The sequence below is a fragment of the Bacillus rossius genome, chromosome 3 (genome assembly GCF_032445375.1).
Source record: "Bacillus rossius redtenbacheri isolate Brsri chromosome 3, Brsri_v3, whole genome shotgun sequence".
In the NCBI taxonomy this organism is placed as follows: Eukaryota; Metazoa; Arthropoda; class Insecta; order Phasmatodea; family Bacillidae; genus Bacillus; species Bacillus rossius.
In genome coordinates, this window is record NC_086332.1 from 126,009,419 (window position 1) to 126,031,314 (window position 21,896).

General features: G+C 39.5%; 1 protein-coding gene across 1 annotated transcript in view; it reads left to right on the forward strand.

The window, feature by feature from the left end:
• Window positions 1-21,896, forward strand: part of LOC134531231 (protein glass) — a 663,482-nt gene that overhangs the window by 188,241 nt on the left and 453,345 nt on the right. The window contains exon 3 of the mRNA XM_063366906.1: window positions 1,926-2,124. Within this exon, the coding sequence (XP_063222976.1) occupies window positions 1,926-2,124 (199 nt within the window). The remainder of the gene's footprint in view (window positions 1-1,925; window positions 2,125-21,896) is intronic.

Here is a 21,896-nt window from a genome sequence, read left to right on the forward strand (position 1 = left end):
TTTACACCTATCATATCTACATATGCTCTGTGTTGTACGAGTCAGGAAAGTCATTTGACATTACATTCAAACCTGCAAGGTCAATGGCATCCTAGTCATGCCACAACACACGACAGTGCCTTGGGAGCCCGCAGAATCATCCAGACAGCCAGGCAACCGGACTATATGGGGGCTGGGAAGGTGTTTGTGGTTAACAAAGTAGCGAGCTAATGGACAATCCATGTAGTGGTTGAGTAAAAATCTGGAGTTACCTGTGTCGAACATGCTTCAGGAGGAGGTGGGGTTTCACAAGAATATTGTGGTCAGCGGGCTGCTTGACCTGCCATCTCGTAAAAATATAAAAAGGTTTTACCAATTATACCTTATATTGTGTTATTATAAAATAATTAATAATTTCTAGATAAAAAGTGAACGCAACCTTACTACTATAATTGGGAAGCATCATAGGGCCTTATGTCTCAATGACATTGCTGACAATGGGTGTTTATGACATGAAAGTCCACTTTTCAATCTCCAAAGCATAGACTTTCGTTGTGTTTTCTTGATAAATTCGCAGACCATTGAAAAGTTATTATATTTTGTCAAGATATAATAAAACTAAATTTGGTATGTGTACTAAATAATATATTTATTTTCAATAAAGAACTCTGATAGAAATGTTGTTTTTATAATGTGTGTATGTATTTACCGTATTAAAACATAAATAACTTTTTTCTGAAAGTTAATTCTTAAAGTTTGAAAGTATCTGTACAACCACACCAAGGAAATGTCGCATGTTCTCAGAGAAGCAACACACTTTGCTTCACCAAGTCACACATAGGTTTCTATCCACCTCTTGAAGGGGCAGTTGGGATAGCCAGCTGCAGAAGCTCAAACAGTATCATATTGTTGTTTCATTTTTCACAAGGAAAGTAAACACACGGGTAAAACTTTATAAGCGTTGGTGAAAGTCAGTTGCACCAGTGGCAATTAGAGTTAAGCAGGGTTCTCCAAGATTCAGTTTTCCCAGTATAATTTCGTTAGTGAAGAGTGTGTGCAGTATATATATAAATATATATTCCCTTTTGGTGTTACTATAATAGTTAGAAAGACTTTTATATGGATCACTGCACGACTGTAGCGTGAACTGTTGAAGAAATTCTAGAAATAAAAAAGGAAGGGTTATAGTTTCGGAAAATGGTTGTTTCCCTTTTCAAAATTGGTGCATAAATCACAAAGAAATCAAATAAACTCAAACCACTTCATTTATTGAACTTAAACAAAATAATTATTACTTAAAGTATTATGTAAAAGGAACTAGTAAAATAGCTTATCCTAAGGTTTTAGAGACTAAGATCAATTTTTGCTCCTCGACAAAGACAGAAATTTTAATAATCACTTAACATAGAAGTTATCCAAACACGATATTATCTGCTATCTTTAAACCATAATACGTTTCTTGCATATTTTGTTAAATAAACACACAAAATTGGTAAAATACTATATAAAAACAGACTAGGGAAAATTGAAACTGACAAAAAAAAACATTTTTAAGTAGTATATAAATGCGGTTTCTGGTACAAGCTACAGGTTGAGGATTGAGTATGAGGTCTTTAACCCATAATAGGGAATTATTTGTATTCTTCCAGGTAAGATACAAACTTTGAGTACCAGCTGATGTAATATATTCACCTGAAGTGTAAATTTCGAGGTCAATGTTTCTTTATTAATACCATCCTTAATCATCAGCCAACAGCATGACCTGAATCAACATGTTTATACTACTCTTTACTTGAAATTAGAAATGTAAATCACTCTCAGGATGTTTCACGAGTGCCAATTGTAACTGGGTATTGGCTAGTTTTGGGCATTTCTTCACCAGCATAATTGATGGAGTGTCATGCAAAGTCAAGTGTAATAAGGGATGGATGTGTTATCTTCCACAGACAAGCTGAACTGGGATCCGCCATAAGTGAAAAGCAGCCACACGAAGTAGCAGATGTGCTGCTGTCGCTAAAACATGCTGTGGTGCACCCTGGCCAACTGTCTCCCAGCTACACCTGCTACCCAACAAGTCAGCAGTGCAGCCAGAGTGGCTACCAAGGTCCATCAGCTTCGCTGTCGTACACCGTGCACCCTCACCAGGTACCACAAGCAGTGAAATTTATCTCCATGATACCCCACAAGTCAGCAAAGCAGGTAGGGCAGATACCAAAATCAATCAATCTCGCTGTCATACACTGTTTACCCTCACCAGGTACCACATGCCTTGGAATTCCTCTCCCTGTTACCCCACGAGTCAGCAGTGCAGCAGGGGGAATACCAAGACCATCAGACTTGATGTCGAACAACGAGTACCCTCACTTGCATTACACTTCCTGTTTCCCCACGAGTCAGCAGTGCAGCCAGGGCGACTACCAAGAACCATCAGACTCGATCTCGTACACCATGCACTCTCACTAGGTACAACATGCACTGGCATTCCACTTTCTGCTATACCACGACTAAGCTGTGCAGCCATAGCAGCTACCAAGGTCCATTATCCTCGCTGTCGTACACCATACATCCTTACCAGGTACTACACACACTGGCATTCCTCTCCCTGCCACCCCATGAGTGATAAGTGTAGCCAGGATGGCTACCAAGTTCCGTCAACCTCGCAGTCATACATCGGGCACCCTCACCAGGTATGACAAGCAGTGAGATTTATCTCCCTTCTACCCACGAGTCAGCAGTGCAGCTTGAGAGGCAATGAAGTTCCGTCACATTTAATCTTGTATACCCTGCACCCTCATCAGTTACCTTATGAAATGGCATTCCCATCTCTGCAACTCCACGAGTCAGCAGTGCAGCCAGGTAGGCTATCAAGGTTGATCAATTTCACTGTCGTACACCCTGCACCCTCACTAGTTACCTCATGCACTGCATTCCTTTCTCTGCTACCCCACGTGTCAGAAGTGCAGTTAGGGCAGCTACCAATGTCCATCACTCTCGCTGTCATACCACGTGAAACCTCACAAAGTACCACATGAATTGGTATTCCCCTACCTGCTACTCCACAAGTCATTAGTTCAGTCCCGGTGGCTACCACGTTCCTTCATATTCACTGTCGTATGTTATGCACCCTTACCAGGTACCACATTCACTGGTATCTCTCTCCCTGCTACACCACGAGTCATTAATTCTGTCATGTTGGCTAACAAAGTCCATAAGAATAGCTGTAATACACCATGGACTCTCACCAGATAACACATGCACACACATTCCTCTCCCTGCTAACCCACGAGTAAGCAGTGCATCCAGGACATATATTAAGGTCCATTAGCCTCACTGTCGTACACCGAGCATCCTCACCAGGTACTATAAGCACAGAAATTTATTTCCATACTACCCCACGAGTCTGCATTGTAGCTAGGGTGGCAACGAAGGTCCATCACATTCGCTGGCGTACACCGTGCACCCTCACAAGTTACCACATGCACTGGCACGAGTAAGCAGTGCTTCCAGGGTGACTATAAAGGTCCATCAGCCTCACGGCCATACACTGTGCACACTCACCAGGTACCACAAGCATTGAAATTTATCCCCCTACTACTCCACGAGTCAGCTGTGCATGCAGGGCGGCAAACTAAGTTCCATCACACACACTGTCGTACACTGTGCACCCTCTCCAGCTACCACAAGGGCTGGCATTTCTACCGTATCTACCTCACTTGGCTAGGTTTGTCACGTAAAGGATACAACAGAGAATCGTCCGAGACCTTAGGCTGAGTGAAGTAGTGTTCTGCACATGTAGAGAGAGAATCAAAGTAAACAACATGGGCCGACTGGCTAATCACTTGGCTCTTTCAACCGATGTACAAAAAAAATCAATTAAATAGAAAAAATAATAATTTTTAATTTATATGAAATAACACATATTTTGGTGTAGTGCATTCTTTATTTTTAAATATATTGTTGACATACATAACAGAACTTTCTTCACATTTTCTTGATATCATAATTGAGTATTTTGAGGTACCAAGATTTACACACAACATATATAGATAAGCTTAGGGGCCACGCAAAGACAAAAAACAAAAATGTTAAAACTTGAACTTGTTGCACCATAGTGGCAATTACAATTAATTTCATCATTTTATAATAATGATTATAATAAAAATTAACTTTTTAGGTCGATAATATAAAAAGATCCTTTCATTTGGTAGGTTAGAATTTCGATGCAATGATATGTGGAAGTCCAACAAGGAAAGTTCATGCGCAAACATGCTTCAAGCTGAAAGATAATTTTAGTTATGACCTTCCTGAAATTTCAGGCAGCATCCTGAGGCCATAAGCGGAGCAGAAAGACTCACTCCCATCACGGTGCTTAATGGACTTAATCAATCATGGGCCCGGATGTCTTACGCCACACAAGGACCGCTAAAAGAAATTTAAAAAATGGAAGACATCCAACAAAAATTAATTTTTTTTAATGATTCCGAGGGAATGAAGCAAAAAACTCACCCAAATGGTGGTAAGAAGTTACAAATTTACCACACAACTAAGTGGATTTAAAAAACACAATTACAGATGCAAAGTTCACATGATAGCTGACCACAAAAGAAAAAGGGCGAGAGAAAGGTAACCTTCCTTAAAGTAGGAGATCATAGATATTTACTCAAGATGACAAACTCTCTAGGCAAAATTATACAAACACATGTTCAGTTCCAAAATGATAAATACAAAGACAAATTAATTTAAAAGTTTATGTTATTTCAATATTAGTTTCAAAATTATTATTGTAGATATATAAATTTAATTTTTTTCTATATCTTGAAGCACTTCACTTTAGGTTAGTAATAAACTTCACAAATTTACATTTAGATATAATTAGATATCTAATTAGACAATCTGAATAACAATAAGGTCTTCTAACCGGAACATAATTTTTTTGCACAAAATTGAGCTTACACGATGTCCAGTTTGCCAACAAAAAAAGGCAAAAACATGTTGAGTACATGCAACACCAAAAAACGCAAGGCACACATTTCTCTCTTTGCCACCCCAATAGCCACAAGCAAAGAAATTGGTCTTCCTGCTACTTCATGTGTCAGCAGTGCAGCCAGGGTGGCAACAAAGGACCACAACAAAAGCTGTCGTACACCTTGTACCTTAACCAGGTGCCACAAGACCTGTCATTCATCTTTCTGCTATTCCACAAGTCATTAGTTCTGTCCCGAAGACTATCATGTTCCAAAAGACTCACTGTCGTACAATGTGCACCCTCACCAGATACCACATGCACTGGCATTCCTCTCCCTGCTACCCTAAGATTTATTATTACTGCCATGGTGACAACCAATATCCATCATCTTCGCTGTCGTACACTTTACACCCTCACCAGGTACCACATGCAATAGACTTTCTTTACATGCTACCCCACGAGTCACAAGCAAATAAATTTGTCTCCCTCTAACTCACATGTCAGCAGTGTTATCCAGGCCGGCTACCAATTGTTATCACCCAATCAGTAGTACACCGTGCACCCTCACCAAGTACCACATGCACTGGAATTCCCCTCCCTGTTACCCCAGGTGTCTGAAGTGTCACCCAGGGTGGCTACCAATGTCCATTAGACTGGCTGGCATACACAGTTAACCCTTAACAGGTATCGCATAAATGGCATTCTTCTCCCTGATACCCCACGAGTATGTAGTTCAGGCAGTGTTGCTACCAACGTTCATCAGTCTCGCTGTCGTACACCATGCACACTCACAAGATAATACATGCACTGGCATTATTCTCCCTGATACCCCACGAGTATGTAGTGCAGGCAGTGTTGCTACCAACGTTCATCAGTCTCGCTGTCGTACACCATGCACACTCACAAGATAATACATGCACTTGCATTCCTCTCCGTGCTACCACCCGAGTAAACAGTGCAGCCATAGCAACTACGAAAGTCCTTTATCCTCGCTGTCATACACCGTACATCCTCACTAGGTACTACATGCACTGGCATTCCTCGCCCTGCTTCCCCTCGAGTAAACAGTGTAGCCAGAGCAGCTACACAAATCAATCAGCCTCGCTTTTGTACACTGTACACCCTTACTAGGTACGTCAACACTAGAATACCTTGTTTCTGCTACCCAAAAAGTCATCCGTTTCAGTAGGGTAGCTAACAAGGTCCATCAGCCATGCTTCTGTACCCTGTTTACCCTCACAGCTAACACATGCACTGGAATTACTCTCCCTGCTACCCCACCAGTAAGCAGTGTAGCCATGGCAGCTACAAAATTCCATCAGCCTCGCTGTTGTACACTGTACACCCTTACTAGGTACGTCAACACTAGAATACCTTTTTCTGCTACCCAAAAAGTCATCCGTTTCAGTAGGGTAGATAACGAGGTCCATCAGCCATGCTTCCGTACCCTGTTTACCCTCACAGGTAACACATGCACTGGAATTCCTCTCGCTGCTACCCTACGAGTCAGCAGTGTAGGTAGTGTGACTACCAATGTCCATCAGTCTCGATGTCATACACAATGCACCCTCACAACTTACCACATGCATTGGCATTCCTCTCTTAGCTACTTTATGATTAAACAGTTTAGCCATAGCACCTAGTTTCGCACTTTCGCTGTCGTACACCTTTTACCTTCACCAAGTACCACTTGAACTAGCATTCTTCTCCCTGCTACGCAACGACTCAACAGTGCTTCCAGGGATGCTATTATCGTCAATCAGCCTTGCTGTCGTATCTTGTGCAACCTCACCAGGTACCACATGCATTAGCATTCCCCTCCCTGAAACCCTACATTTCATCAATGCAGCCAGGAAGGCAACCAAGGTCCATCATCCTCGCTGTCGTACACTGTGCACCCTTACCAGATACTACATCCAACTACATTTCTCTCCCTGCTTCCCTTCGATTCAGCAGTGCAGTCAGAGAGGCTACCAAGGTCAATCGGTCTCGCTGTTGTACACAGTGCACCCTCACTTGGTACCACATGCTCATGTATTCCTCTCCCTGGTACCCCACTAGTCGGCAGTGCAGCCAGATTGGCTACCAAGTTTCATCATTCTCGCTGTCGTACACCGTACACCTTCACCAGTTACCACATGTACTTACATTTCTCTCCCTGCACGGACACTCCCTCACTTTCTTCACGGAGCTCAGTAGTCATTCCTTGATCCAACACCTAGCAATGGGCTTACTCTTGTCAACAAAACCTTTTCTGTACTCCTGTATCGCAGTCACATGCCACGAATGACAGATCTTTGAGAGAAAACTTCAAAATGTTTTGTCATTTTTTATGTTAAATTTTGAATCCTGCTACATTTTCAATATAATAAATTAACATGTTTTTCTTGATGGGGGAGTATTAATGTATTTATTGTTCTAACTGTTGATTTTACACCAAACTGTCATAAAACTAATCAGTACAATAGTAGTATAAAATAAGAAAAGCTGGTACAATGTTAGTCTTGAACTGTACGATGTTTTGGTGGCTTCTTGTGACGATTTTTTTATGACAGCTTGCCAATCGTAAGGATCCGGCTATGTTTGGGTGTGTTCGCTTCTCAACGCCTAAGATCAAGAGGTCGGTGGCCATTTTTAAAACAATCCACTTCCGCCATCTTGGAATTTGCTTTTTTAAAGATCCATAATTATTAAGCTCGAAATCCTAAAAAAAATATTAAATTAATAATTAATCACTTATTAATTAAATTATTGATAAAACTGATTTCCATCTGTGGTTTTATCTGTGCTCGATGCAAAAATAAGTGTTAATTTTAGGGAGAAATTCTTAATTAATAAAATATGTTGCAAAATCGCAAAAGAGGCATAAATTCCTGATGTACCAGCCGCCAGTAAGCTACCGATGCCATCTTTGCCTCAAACGTGTGAAGTTTTTTGATTATTAACATAAATATTTGTGAAAAATTCCCAATATCATTAAAAAAATCTCTTGTTAAATAATGATAGACTCGATCGATAACCAGTCTCGTTTATATCCTTACATGGTACAAAAAATAATAATTTAATCAAAATTACCAATATATAATAGGTTCTAGAAAAAAAATTACAAATAACAAAATGTGTTGCATAATTTCTACTCTACAGCAAGAACAATAACAAGGAAATTAAAATTTTTATCGATTTCTACATTCATCTAAGAAGGTGAACTGAAACCTTTACATACCTTGATATGTGTTTTGAAGGCTTTTATACATGACAGACGATTAACCAGGCACATCCAGATGTTGGATAGACACCTCCAGTCAGTGACCAGGTATGAAATTGGAGGCCAGGAACATTCATTTTGTTGCCAGGTATGTACAGTCAGCGACCAGACAAGTCCAGTTATATGCTAGACAGGTCCAGTTGTTGGCTAGACACCTCCTTTTAGTGGCCAGACACATCTAGTCTGTGACCAGCCACGTCTTGATATAAGGTAGACACATCTATTCAGTGGTCAGAAACGGATGTCCAGTAGGTGGCCAGCCACATCTAGTTGGTAGCCAGGCATATCCAGTAGGTGATCAAACACATCCACTCAGTAGCCAAGATTTGTTTTTCTTCAATACTCGGCGATCATTTAAACTGTTAAAGTTCAAAATCACGCACGTAGGCCAAGCATCTCCGAACCAAGTGATATTATTCAACAACATGCGACCAACATTTTAAATAAGTCTTGTTCACTGTCAGGCATAAGGTAGGTGGCGGTTATAAGGCCCACCAGGAAATAAGGCCCAGTTGTTTTTTAAAAATGTCCCGCCAAAAATCTTGCACGCTGAGAGTGCCGTCATGAAGCTACTAGTAGTGCTATCTAATGACAAACTCATCAACTTCGTAGTCTTCGTTGTGTTCAGTATACATCACGCCAAAGAAACGGGAGGACTCTATGCCAATTTAGTCATGTAGGGAAATAATATTACTCTTCACCAGCATAATTGATGGAGTGTCATGCAAAGTCAAGTGTAATAAGGGATGAATGTGTTATCTTCCACAGACAGGCTGAACTGGGATCCGCCATAAGTGAAAAGCAGCCACACGAAGTAGCAGATGTGCTGCTGTCGCTAAAACATGTGGAGTTATCTGATTATTGTAGATCTTCAGACACTACTCGTGACCACCCGTGGCCCAAGTCCCCCGGAGTGGACCACACATCACATCACTAACGACTCGTTGCCACCGGCTCCCTTCTACGTTTCATAATGATCCGGCCCCACTGCCCCCAGATTTCGCAATTAGGGCACATGCTAGCTGACTGGCCCCATGTCGATCACGTCCCGAGTGGCAAAGACCCCGCGTTTCGCCTCGAGACGTCCCAGATACGTCAGCATATGGCTGGAGCAGCCGCATGGCCGGGCCAGCGACACGCACAACCGCCACATGTCCCCGTTACTGAGTCGCACCATCATGAAGCTATGGCAACCCTAACATCGCCTGCGCCAAGAGAGGCTTAACTCTAAGGACCGTTAGACCCGAGAATTTCTGAAACGCGACAATATTTTACCAATTTCAATTTTTTAAGTCAAAAAATCACTAAGTATCTCTCTACAAATCCATGCTTACAAATTATAATACTCTACTGAATACTCATTTAAAACTCTCCACATTCCACAGTAGCTCATACTAGTAGTACCTATAGGATAGCCAGTTCTGCGCCAGGCTGCAGGCTGTAGATTGTGACGTCAGAATATCAATCTCGTATGATCTTGACCTTGACCTTAAAATTTGCCATATGTTTTCACGATTCGCTCAAATACGCAAAGATTTCCATTTTAAAAAATGCCAAATGATCTAAAAAAAATTGAAAAATAAAAATTTCCGTTTTTAGGGAAAATGTCTCGTTTTATTACTCGAAAATTAAGAAAATTCTGTTTTCTAAAAACCCCAAAAGACCTTTACCTTAGAAAAAACCAAAAGTCCACAAAGTGACTTAAATTCCCCGACGACCAGCCGCCCGAAGCCACAGAGGTCAGTCACCAAATTGACCTTGACCATTAACTTGTACCTATTCTTTATTTTTCGACAAAAATATTCCAAAAAAATTTCAAAAAAAAATTTCTTACTTCAAATGTTTATTTACTTAATATATATTGGTCCCCACTTCAATTCCCGGCGAGAGTAAACAATTAATATAAGTATAAAAAATTAAAAAATTAAATAAAATATTAAAAAAATATATAAAAATTGCTTACACCACACTCGTCATCTTGAATTATGATTAATTAACCATTGCAATTATAGTTATGTGTGCCATCTTGAAAATCTGGAGTTTATGCTAGAAATTCTTAAAAATTTAAAAATACATATAAAAGTTAATATAATAAACTTTTAATAAAAACTTCCACCACCTTGAATTAAGACATTGCCGTTGCACATTTCACTACGGTCACATTCCTGGATTCTAGAAAATTCCCACATTTCGTTACTTAAAGATGTCAAAATGAAAACAATTGGCAGACATAATTGAGAGTAATAATCAAGACATACCAGCAATCAGGCCAAGTTCGATCAAAAAAATACAATTAAATAAGTTCGAACCAAATTAAGTTGGAGAAGTTGGAGCACTTAGAGCAATTGGAGCACTTGTAGCAATTTGAGCAGTTAGAAAAGTTGGAGAAATTGCAGCACTTGGAGCAATTGGAGCATTGGAGCACTTGGATCTTTGGAGCACTTGGGTCTCTTGGAACACTTGGAACAATTGTAGCAGTTGGAGCTGTTGGAGCAATTATAACAAGTTGAGATTTGGAGCACTTGGAGCTGTTTGAGTCAATCGAGCGTTGGGGCATTGACTTTTCGAGCCAAAGACATTTGGAGCACTTACAGCATTTAGAGCGGTTGGAGCCAAAGTCAGTTGTAGCTAAAGTCCTTTGGAGCCAAAGACAGTTGGAGGCAAAGACATTTGTACTTTTCTTGTCGATATCAAGCAGAAAATTATAAGTAGTATAGGATAGCCGGTCCGGAAACAGGCGCCAGGCGGTGGTTGTGGTGTCGGTGTTATCCATCTTGGATTGTGACGTCACGGCGGCCATCTTGGATGACCTTGACCTTGACCCTGAATTTGATCCTCAAAACTTGCCGAAATTGGGCAAAAATTGCCCAAATTTCCTCAAAAATCGCCAAAATTTCAATTTTTGTGGAAAAAAATTCCGTTAAAAAATCTCAAAAATTATGATAAATTGAAAATTAACGTTTTCGAGGGAAAAATTTCCCGGTTCGAAGAAAAAATTCCCGTTTTTAGTCCTTAAAAATCCCAGCGACTAGAAAGTCCTAAAAGAGGCTTAAAACTCCTAAGAGATAGCCGCTTATAAGCCTCTGACATCATCTAGAATTATGACCGCCATTCTGTTTTCCGCCATTTTGAAACATGACGTCACTCTTGCAATTTCCGTTACGCCCGCCATCTTTAACTTTTTTATTTATTATCCGATTTTAATGAAAAAAATTTAAAATTTATAAAAAAATTAAATTAATTAACTTTAAATAATTTTTTTTAAAAAACGTACTTTTTAGACACGGAGCTCGGAGTCCTCGGTTCGAACCCGACGGGTGCAAAAAAAAATTAAAAATGGCGACAGGTTCCTTCCCCCCATGGTGGGTGCTGGCATACTGACTCCCACCACTTTTTTTCAAAGCATATATATCGCCACCTAGTATGACGTCATGTCCGTCATCATGTCTTCGTTGCTGGAAGACATCATCATTGTATCGTCGGCTAGAGTGCGCTGATGTCATGTTAGTTTAGTTCTTACCTGCTAGAGTGCAGTAATCATCTATTACTGTGACACCCGCCATCTTGTCATTTCGATGCCATCTTGAAAATCCGTAATTTTAATGCTAGAAATTCGGGAAAAGTTCCAAAATTCATTAAATAAATCACTCATTAATATACATATTGATTCGACCAGTTTCAGTCCTTGGTTCGATACTCTATCGATGCAATAATGTTTAATTTTATGTAAAAAAATAATTTCAATATACTATGTTCAACATTCTTAAAGAGACTTAAAAACCTCTACAACCATCATCCTATAAGCCATCAACACCACCATCTTGGAAAATTCGTAAATATAACGCTAGAGATTCGGGAAAAAGTTCAGAAATCATTAAATAAATTTGTTATTTATATACTGATTGATTAGATCGACTAAGGTCATTGGTACGATCTAGGATGATGCAAAAAAAAATTAAATATAACAACAATTAAACATAATAGTAACAGGTTCGAGAAATAAAACACCACAAGTTCTTTCACAAACATAATATTTATTACATAATTTCTATTCTACTACAGGATCACTTACAAAAGCTAGCAAATTTATAATCAATCATTTAGTTCCGCATCGGTGTGAAATGACTAATTCTTAGCTCCAATCGGTTTATACTAGACAGAGTCCAACCAGAACCTTTACAGACATAGTTCTCCTCTTCTTGACAGAGTTTCCGGACACCATGTTTAACAGTTTGCTTCACATCGTTAGAACTGTAAATTACTGCAGCCGATGTCTTGAATGCACACTTTTTCACTTTGTCAGCGAACGGATAAGGCTTTCCATATAGACAGTCCAACCACAAGTTATATTTTAATGGACCGTTTGTTGCTACGTCATCAGTAAGATGATTGATTATGTCCTGTCTGATATCATCAAGAAAAGTACAAATGTCCTTCGACTCACCGAACGTATTGAGATAATAGTAGTCCTTCAATGTTCCACGAAACGCAGTCTGCGCCAAGTAGAAGCCATTATCGTTCACTTGTAATGCTCCGAACATAGTCTTAGGTTTAGGTCCATGTTCAGACATCATAGTAATCGGTTGATGCGCATCTGTTTTTTTTTTTATTGTACGCTCGCGAGCCTTCAATCTAAAGCGAGGAGTCGAAATGTCTGCAGGTAGTCGAGCAGTAGGCACACGGACTTCACCTTTACATATTTTCGCATGTCGTCGCAAACTATCAATTCGAGTAAACCATTCATGACAATCAACACATCGAAACTTTATACGAGAAGGATTCTTTTTGCATTTGCTCCGCTCATGTCTTCGTGCATCATGAGAGAATGCGAACGACGTATCACAGTAGCTGCAAGGATGTCGTGGTGATGAAGACGAACCTTTCAGACCCGATCCAGATATGGACGTTGCAACAGTAGTAGTACCATTTCCAGGCATACTCTTATGAACATCGATGCATCGCTGTTGCACCGAAATCTTTACTTTCTGCCGCACAGCAGGACCTTTACATGTCTTCATGTGCGTTTTCATATTATCTTTTCTGGCAAACCGCTTATGACATTTCTCACAAACAAACATTTTACGATATAGGTTCTTGGTACATTCTCGCTTCTCAAGCCGTCGAGCATTGCTGCTGTTTGAGAAAATCTTGTCACAGTAACAGCACCGATGTTCGTTAGTTGTTGTAGATTCGGCATCCATTGAAGTCTCCATCGAGGGCGAAACGAAGTTCGTCGATTTTTCCTGCACAGCCAGCACTACCGGCATTAAAATCTTTTCTGCTGGTGGTATCACATCTGTTGAAATCTCCTCCAATGTTAACGTCGTCGTTGTCAACGGGATCTGCACCTTCTCCATCGTAGCTGTCGTCAAGATTCCCGTAGTCGACAGTACAACCTCCATCGAGTTCGACGTTAAAGACGGTAAAGATGCCATCGAGGTCTCAAGAACAGCTAATTGACACGACTTATGCACCAGAAGAAACAAACTAGGCGATCCTTACACCGCCGACGACAGTAACAAACTGAGCGACCTGCTGTCTCGGAATCGCTTATATACATGCACCATATAGAATAATACGCTAGTCAAATCAAGAAACATTTACAATAATACTAGAGTCAAATCTACAAATTAAAAAAGAGGAACATTTGATCGAGAAAAAAAAATTTGATCTCTCTAATATACGCCAGGCTCCAAGAGCTACAATTCGCGTCATCAGATCCATCTACATTTTGCTCCTATGCTTCAATTGAACATTAGCTTCAAGTGGTCCAACAGCTCCATCAGCTCCAACATGTAATGTACGCAATGTACGCGCAATACATGCAATTTATGTGCAATATATGTAATGATCACACAGTACACACAGGAAACGGAACGTACACACAGTACACACAGCAAATGGAACGTACACACAGAACACACACAGGAAACGGAACGTACACACAGTACACACCTGAAACGGAACATATACACACAGTACACACAGGAAACGGAACGTAAACACAGTACACACAGGAAACGGAACGTACACACAGTACACACAGGAAACGAAACGTACACACAGTACACACAGGAAACTAAACGTATACACACAGTACACAGAGGAAAGGGAACGTACACACAGTACACACAGCAAATGGAACATACACACAAAACACACACAGGAAACGGAACGTACACACAGTACACACAGGAAACGGAACGTACACACAGTACACACAGGAAATGGTACGTACACAAGGTACACACATGAAACTGAACGTACACACAGTACACACAGGAAACGGAACATATACACACAGTACCCACAGGAAACGGAACATATACACACAGTACGCACAGGAAACGGAACACATACACACAGTACGCACAGGAAACGGAACGTACACACAGTACACACAGTAAACGGAACGTACACACAGTACACAAAGGAAACGGAACGTACACACAGTACACACAGGAAACGAAACGTACACACAGTACACACAGGAAACTGAACCTATACACACAGTACACACAGTAAACGGAACGTACACACAGTACACAAAGGAAACGGAACGTACACACAGTACACACAGGAAACGAAACGTACACACAGTACACACAGGAAACTGAACCTATACACACAGTACACACAGAAAACGGAACGTACACACAGTACACACCGGAAACAGAATGTACACACAGTACACACAGGAAACGAAACGTACACACAGTACACACAGGAAACGAAACGTACACACAGTACACACAGGAATCGAAACGTATACACACAGTACACACAGGAAACGGAATTATTACACATACAGTAGCGGAAACACACGGGTTTAGTTGGAAATCAGAATACAAGAAATAAAAACATTAAATTTTTACTTTCAACATTTAATTACTTCTCAACATTACACAAATACAAGTAAAAGAAGCCATTATTGTATCTAGCCAGCTTTCCTCAGTTCTTTGAGTATGAAGGATATTTCTTTGATGCACGAATAGTTTCCTGCACAAAGCGAGGCATGTAGAAGTCTTAGCCAGTCAACCAATATGTTTGGTTCTTTCCATGATGTGTAATCAATCTCTTCTACCACCATCTTACTTTCTTGTTAATTATAAATACTGTTAATATCACAATCGTCCCAGTTGTCATAATAAGCATTATCGGATTTATTTATTATAACACGACGTTTCCATCGTTTCGGTCTCAGGACATCGACACATTCTTCGATCTTGTGAGCTCTAGGTGCTTCATCAAAGTCTATGCCTTTGTCATCAGCCTCAGAGTCACTGTAACAATCACTGTAGAAGACATCCTCTTCACCCAGATTACCGTATGAATTCGCTATCGTTGATGTCGAAGTGTCTTCATCGTCTTCATGCTTCCTTTTTAGGAGTCCATCATTTTTACAAAGAATGGAGGATCTACTGAATATAGGCTTGAATGTATTCTCACCTTTCACGGTGTTGATACTTCCATTAGTTTCAGTCTTCCCGAAGCCATTAGCATCCTTCAATTTATGTTCTTTCTCACGATCGGGTGAGCTAATACCATCACGCTCAGGACAAGGAAAATTATTGTCGTAATGCAGATCACTCTTATTTAGTCTAGTGGATCCATCGGTGTCCTCTATGCCGTAAGTTGTCTTGACTTTACATGTTTTACCATGTCTTTTTAAGCTGTAAATTCGTGTTAACAACCTGCTACAACGATTACAGCTTAACAGGTTGCGTAGTGGGTTTCTAGCACAATCATTCTTCTCATGACGTCTAGCATTCCTTCTCATGGCAAAATCCTTGCCACAGTATCTACAGCGGCTTCCTTCCGATTCAGCTGCAGATAACAAACCACGATCCATGGTAGCTTCTGTGACTAATGTTAGATACAAACTGTCAGTTTTCTCCAATTGGAACCATTTCTTAAATAGAGTTTTTTAAATATTTCATCAGCGAGAGTTAAGTTATCTAATGCAAAGCAAATTGATGCAAGTAGTTCAGGCTGTCGTCAACAGATGTCGCTATGTGTTGCTTGCAGGTAAATAATATCTATTTCATTAATGTGGGATGCGGAACGCTCACTATCGATCGCAAAGGAAGGTTGGCTTCGATAGTCTCCAAGGACAATGCAATTTGTTCTTCATGTTAATGATTCTCAGCTGTCTCTAAACATATTTGTCTGAGTAAGGTTATTTTTTTTAATTCACCTGATAAAAATATTGTAAGTGCTGATTTATTGACAGAATTTCACTAATTAAATGTAAATCTGAATAGAAATGACATGACTAATTAAGTAAAAAATTCTCATGCAGAGATATATTTCTCACAAATAATCAGGAGCACTCGGAGAAAACCATCATATGTCTAGCAAGGAATAATCAGAAATACTTGGAGAAAGCCATCAATATATTTACAAGAATAATCAGAAGCACTCGGAGAAAACCATCAGATGTCTAGCCAGGAATAATCAGAAACACTTGGAGAAAGCCATCAATATAAGTATTAACAAGAATAATCAGAAGCACTAGGAGAAAACCATAAGATGTCTAGTCAGGTATAATCAGGAGCACACGGAGAAATCCTCCATAATATTGTCAAGAATAATCGGAAGCACACGGAGAAAACCACCACAAGTTTTCTTTGATATCATAAAAATACAGAATAATATTTAATAATTAACAAATAAATTAATAAAAAATTTTAAATGTAAAAATAAAATATAAAAAATACATAAACATATTCTGCTAGCTTGTGAACTTCTCATTGTTGAACAAAGATATAGTTCTAGTACAAGCCAGAATTTTATGTATTTTTTTGTGTTTTATTTTGACATTTAAATTTTTTTATTAATTTATTTGTTATTTATTAAATATTTTTTCTGTATTTTTATGATATCAAAGAAAACTTGTGGTGATTTTCTCCGTGTGCTTTCGATTATTCTTGACAATATTATGGTGGATTTCTCCGTGTGATCCTGATTATACCTGACTAGACATCTTATGGTTTTCTCCGAGTGCTTCTGATTATTCTTGTTAATATATTGATGGCTTTCTCCAAGTGTTTCTGATTATTCCTGGCTAGACATCTGATGGTTTTCTCCGAGTGCTTCTGATTATTCTTGTTAATATATTGATGGCTTTCTCCAAGTGTTTCTGATTATTCCTGGCTAGACATCTGATGGTTTTCTCCGAGTGCTCGAGATTATTTGTGAGAAATCTATCTCTGCATGAGAATTTTTTTCTTAATGAGTCATGTCATTTCTATTCAGAGTTACATTTAATTAGTGAAATTCTGTCAATAAATCAGCACTTACAATATTTTTATCAGGTGGATATAAAAAATAATAACCTTACTCAGACAAATAATATGTTTTGAGACAGCTGAGAAGCATTAACATGAAGGACAAACTGCATTGTCCTTGGAGACTATCGAAGCAAACCTTCCTTTGTGATCGATAGTGAGCGTTCCGCATCCCACATTAATGAAATATATATTATTTACCTGCAAGCAACACACGGCGACATCTGATGACGACAGCCTGAACTACTTGCATCAATTTGCTATGCATTACATAACTTAACTCTCACTGATGAAATATTTAAAAAACTCTATTTAAGAAATGGTTCCAATTGGAGAAAACTGACAGTTTGTATCTAACATTAGTCACAGAAGCTACCATGGATCGTGGTTTGTTATGTGCAGCTGAATCGGAAGGAAGCCGCTGTATATACTGTGGCAAGGATTTTGCCATGAGAAGGGTGATTGTGCTAGAAACCCACTATGCAACCTGTTAAGCTGTAATCGTTGTAGCAGGTTGTTAACACGAATTGACAGCTTAAAAAGACATGGTAATACATGAAAAGTCAAGACTGCTTACGGCATAGAGGACACCGATGGATCCACTAGACTAAAGAAGAGTGATCTGCATTACGGCAATAATTTTCCTTGTCCTGAGCGTGATGGTATTATCTCACCCGATCGTGAGGAAGAACATAAATTGAAGGATGCTAATGGCTTCGGGAAGTCAGAAACTAATGGAAGTATCAACACCGTGAAAGGTGAGAATACATTCAAGCCTATATTCACTAGATCCTCCATTCTTTGTAAAAATGATGGACTCCTAAAAAGGAAGCATGAAGACGATGAAGACACTTCGACATCATCGATAGCGAATTCATACGGTAATCTGGGTGAAGAGGATGTCTTCTACAGTGATTGTTACTATGACTCTGAGGCTGATGACAAAGGCATAGACTGTGATGAAGCACCTAGAGCTGACATGATCGAAGAATGTGGCGATGTCCTGAGACCAAAACGATGGAAACGTCGTGTTATAATAAATAAATCCGATAATGCTTATTATGACCACTGGGATGATTGTGATATTTACAGTATTTATAATTAACAAGCAAGTAAGATGGTGGTAGAAGAAATTGATTATACATCATGGAAAGAACCAAACATATTAGTTGACCGGCTAAGACTTCTACATGGCTCGCTTTGTGCAGGAAACTATTCGTGCATCAAAGAAATATCCTTCATACTCAAAGAACTGAGGAAAGCTGGCTACATACAATAATGGCTTCTTTTACTTGAATTTGTGTAATGTTGAGAACTAATTAAATGTTGAAAGTAAAAATTTAATGTTTTTATCTCTTGTATTCTGATTTCCAACTAAGCCTGTGTGTTTCCGCTACTGTATGTGTGATAATTCCGTTTCCTGTGTGTAATGTGTGTATACGTTTCGATTCCTGTGTGTACTGTGTGTATGTTTCGTTTCCTGTGTGTACTGTGTGTACGTTCTGTTTCTGGTGTGTACTGTGTGTACATTCTGTTTCCGGTGTGTACTGTGTGTATACGTTTAGTTTCCTGTGTGTACTGTGTGTACGTTTCGTTTCCTGTGTGTACTGTGTGTACGTTCCGTTTCCTGTGTGTACTGTGTGTACGTTCCGTTTCTTTGTGTACTGTGTGTATATGTTCCGTTTCAGGTGTGTACTGTGTGTACGTTCCGTTTCCTGTGTGTGTTCTGTGTGTACGTTCCATTTGCTGTGTGTACTGTGTGTACGTTCCGTTTCCTGTGTGTACTGTGTGATCATTACATATATTGCACGTAAATTGCATGTATTGCGCGTACATTGCGTACATTACGTGTTGGAGCTGATGGAGCTGTTGGAGCACTTGAAGCTAATGGTCAATTGAAGCATAGGAGAAAAATGTAGATGGATCTGATGACGCGAATTGTAGCTCTTGGAGCCTTGCGTATATTAGAGAGATCAAATTTTTTTTTCTCGATCAAATGTTCCTATTTTTTTAATATGTAGATTTGACTCTAGTATTATTGTAAATGTTTCTTGATTTGACTAGCGTATTATTCTATATGGTGCATGTATATAAGCGAGTCCGAGACAACAGGTCGCTCAGTTTGTTACTGACGTCGGCGGTGTAAGGATCGCCTAGTTTGTTTCTTCTGGTGCATAAGTCGTGTCAATTAGCTGTTCTTGAGACCTCGATGGCATCTTTACCGTCTTTAACGTCGAACTCGATGGAGGTTGTACCGTCGACTACTAGAATCTTGACGACAGCTACGATGGAGAAGGTGCAGATCCCGTTGACAACGACGACGTTAACATTGGAGGAGATTTCAACAGATGTGATACCACCAGCAGAAGAGACTTTAATGCCGGTAGTGCTGGCTGTGCAGGAAAACTCGACGAACTTCGTTTCGCCCTCGATGGAGACTTCAATGGATGCCGAATCTACAACAACTAACGAACATCGGTGCTATTACTGTGATAAGATTTTCTCAAACAGCAGCAATGCTCGACGGCATGAGAAGCGAGAATGTGCCAAGAACCTATATCGTAAAATGTTTGTTTGTGTGAAATGTCATAAGCGGTTTGCCAGAAAAGATAATATGAAAACGCACATGAAGACATGTAAAGGTCCTGCTGTGCGGCAGAAAGTAAAGGTTTCGGTGCAACAGCGATGCATTGATGTTCATAAGAGTATGCCTGGAAATGGTACTACTACTGTTGCAACGTCCATATCTGGATCGGGTCTGAAAGGTTCGTCTTCATCACCACGACATCCTTGCAGCTACTGTGATACGTCGTTCGCATTCTCTCATGATGCACGAAGACATGAGCGGAGCAAATGCAAAAAGAATCCTTCTCGTATAAAGTTTCGATGTGATGATTGTCATGAATGGTTTACTCGAATTGATAGTTTGCGACGACATGCGAAAATATGTAAAGGTGAAGTCCGTGTGCCTACTGCTCGACTACCTGCAGACATTTCGACTCTTCGCTTTAGATTGAAGGCTCGCGAGCGTACAATAAAAAAAAACAGATGCGCATCAACCGATTGCTATGATGTCTGAACATGGACCTAAACCTAAGACTATGTTCGGAGCATTACAAGTGAACGATAATGGCTTCTACTTGGCGCAGACTGCGTTTCGTGGAACATTGAAGGACTACTATTATCTAAATACGTTCGGTGAGTCAAAGGACATTTGTACTTTTCTTGATAATATCAGACAGGACATAATCAATCAGCTTACTGATGACGTAGCAACAAACGGTCCATTAAAATATAACTTGTGGTTGGACTGTCTATATGGAAAGCCTTATCCGTTCGCTGACAAAGTGAATAAGTGTGCATTCAAGACATCGGCTGCAGTAATTTACAGTTCTAACAATGTGAAGCAAACTGTTAAACATGGTGTCCGGAAACTATGTCAAGAAGAGGAGAACTATGTCTGTAAAGGTTCTGGTTGGACTCTGTCTAGTATAAACCGATTGGAGCTAAGAATTAGTCATTTCACACCGATGCGGAACTAAATGATTGATTATAAATTTGTTAGCTTTCGTAAGTGATCGTGTAGTAGAATAGAAATTATGAAATAAATATTATGTTTGTGAAAGAACTTGTGGTGTTTTATTTCTCGAACCTGTTACTATTATGTTAATTTGATGTTATATTTAATTTTTTTTTGCATCATCCTAGATCGTACCAATGACCTTAGTCGATATAATCAATCAGTATATAGATTACAAATTTTTTAAAGATTTCTGAACTTTTTCCCGAATCTCTAGCGATATAATTACGAACTTTCCTAGATGGTGGTGTTGATGGCTTATAGAATGATGGTAGTAGAGGTTTTAATGTCTCTTTAAGAATGTTGAACATAGTATATTGAAATTATTTTTTTTACATAAAATTACACATTATTGCATCGATCGGGTATCGAACCAAGGACTGAAACTGGTTGTATCAATATGTATATTAATGAGTGATTTATTTAATGAATTTTGGAACTTTTCCCGAATTTCTAGCATTAAAATTACGGATTTTCAAGATGGCGTCGAAATGACAAGATGGCGGGTGTCACAGTAATAGATGATTACTGCACTCTAACAGGTAAGAATTAAATTAGCATGACATCAGCGCACTCTAGCCGACGATACAATGATGATGTCTTCCAGCAACGAAGACAAGATGACGGACATGACGTCATACTAGGTGGCGATCTTATGCTTTGAAAAAAAGTGGTGGGAGTCAGTATGCCAGCACCCACCGCGGGGGGAAGGAACCTGTCGCCATTTTTAATTTTTTTTTTTTGCACCTGTCGAGTTCGAACCGAGGACTCCGAGATCCGTGTCTAAAAAGTACGTTTTTTAGAAAATATTTATAA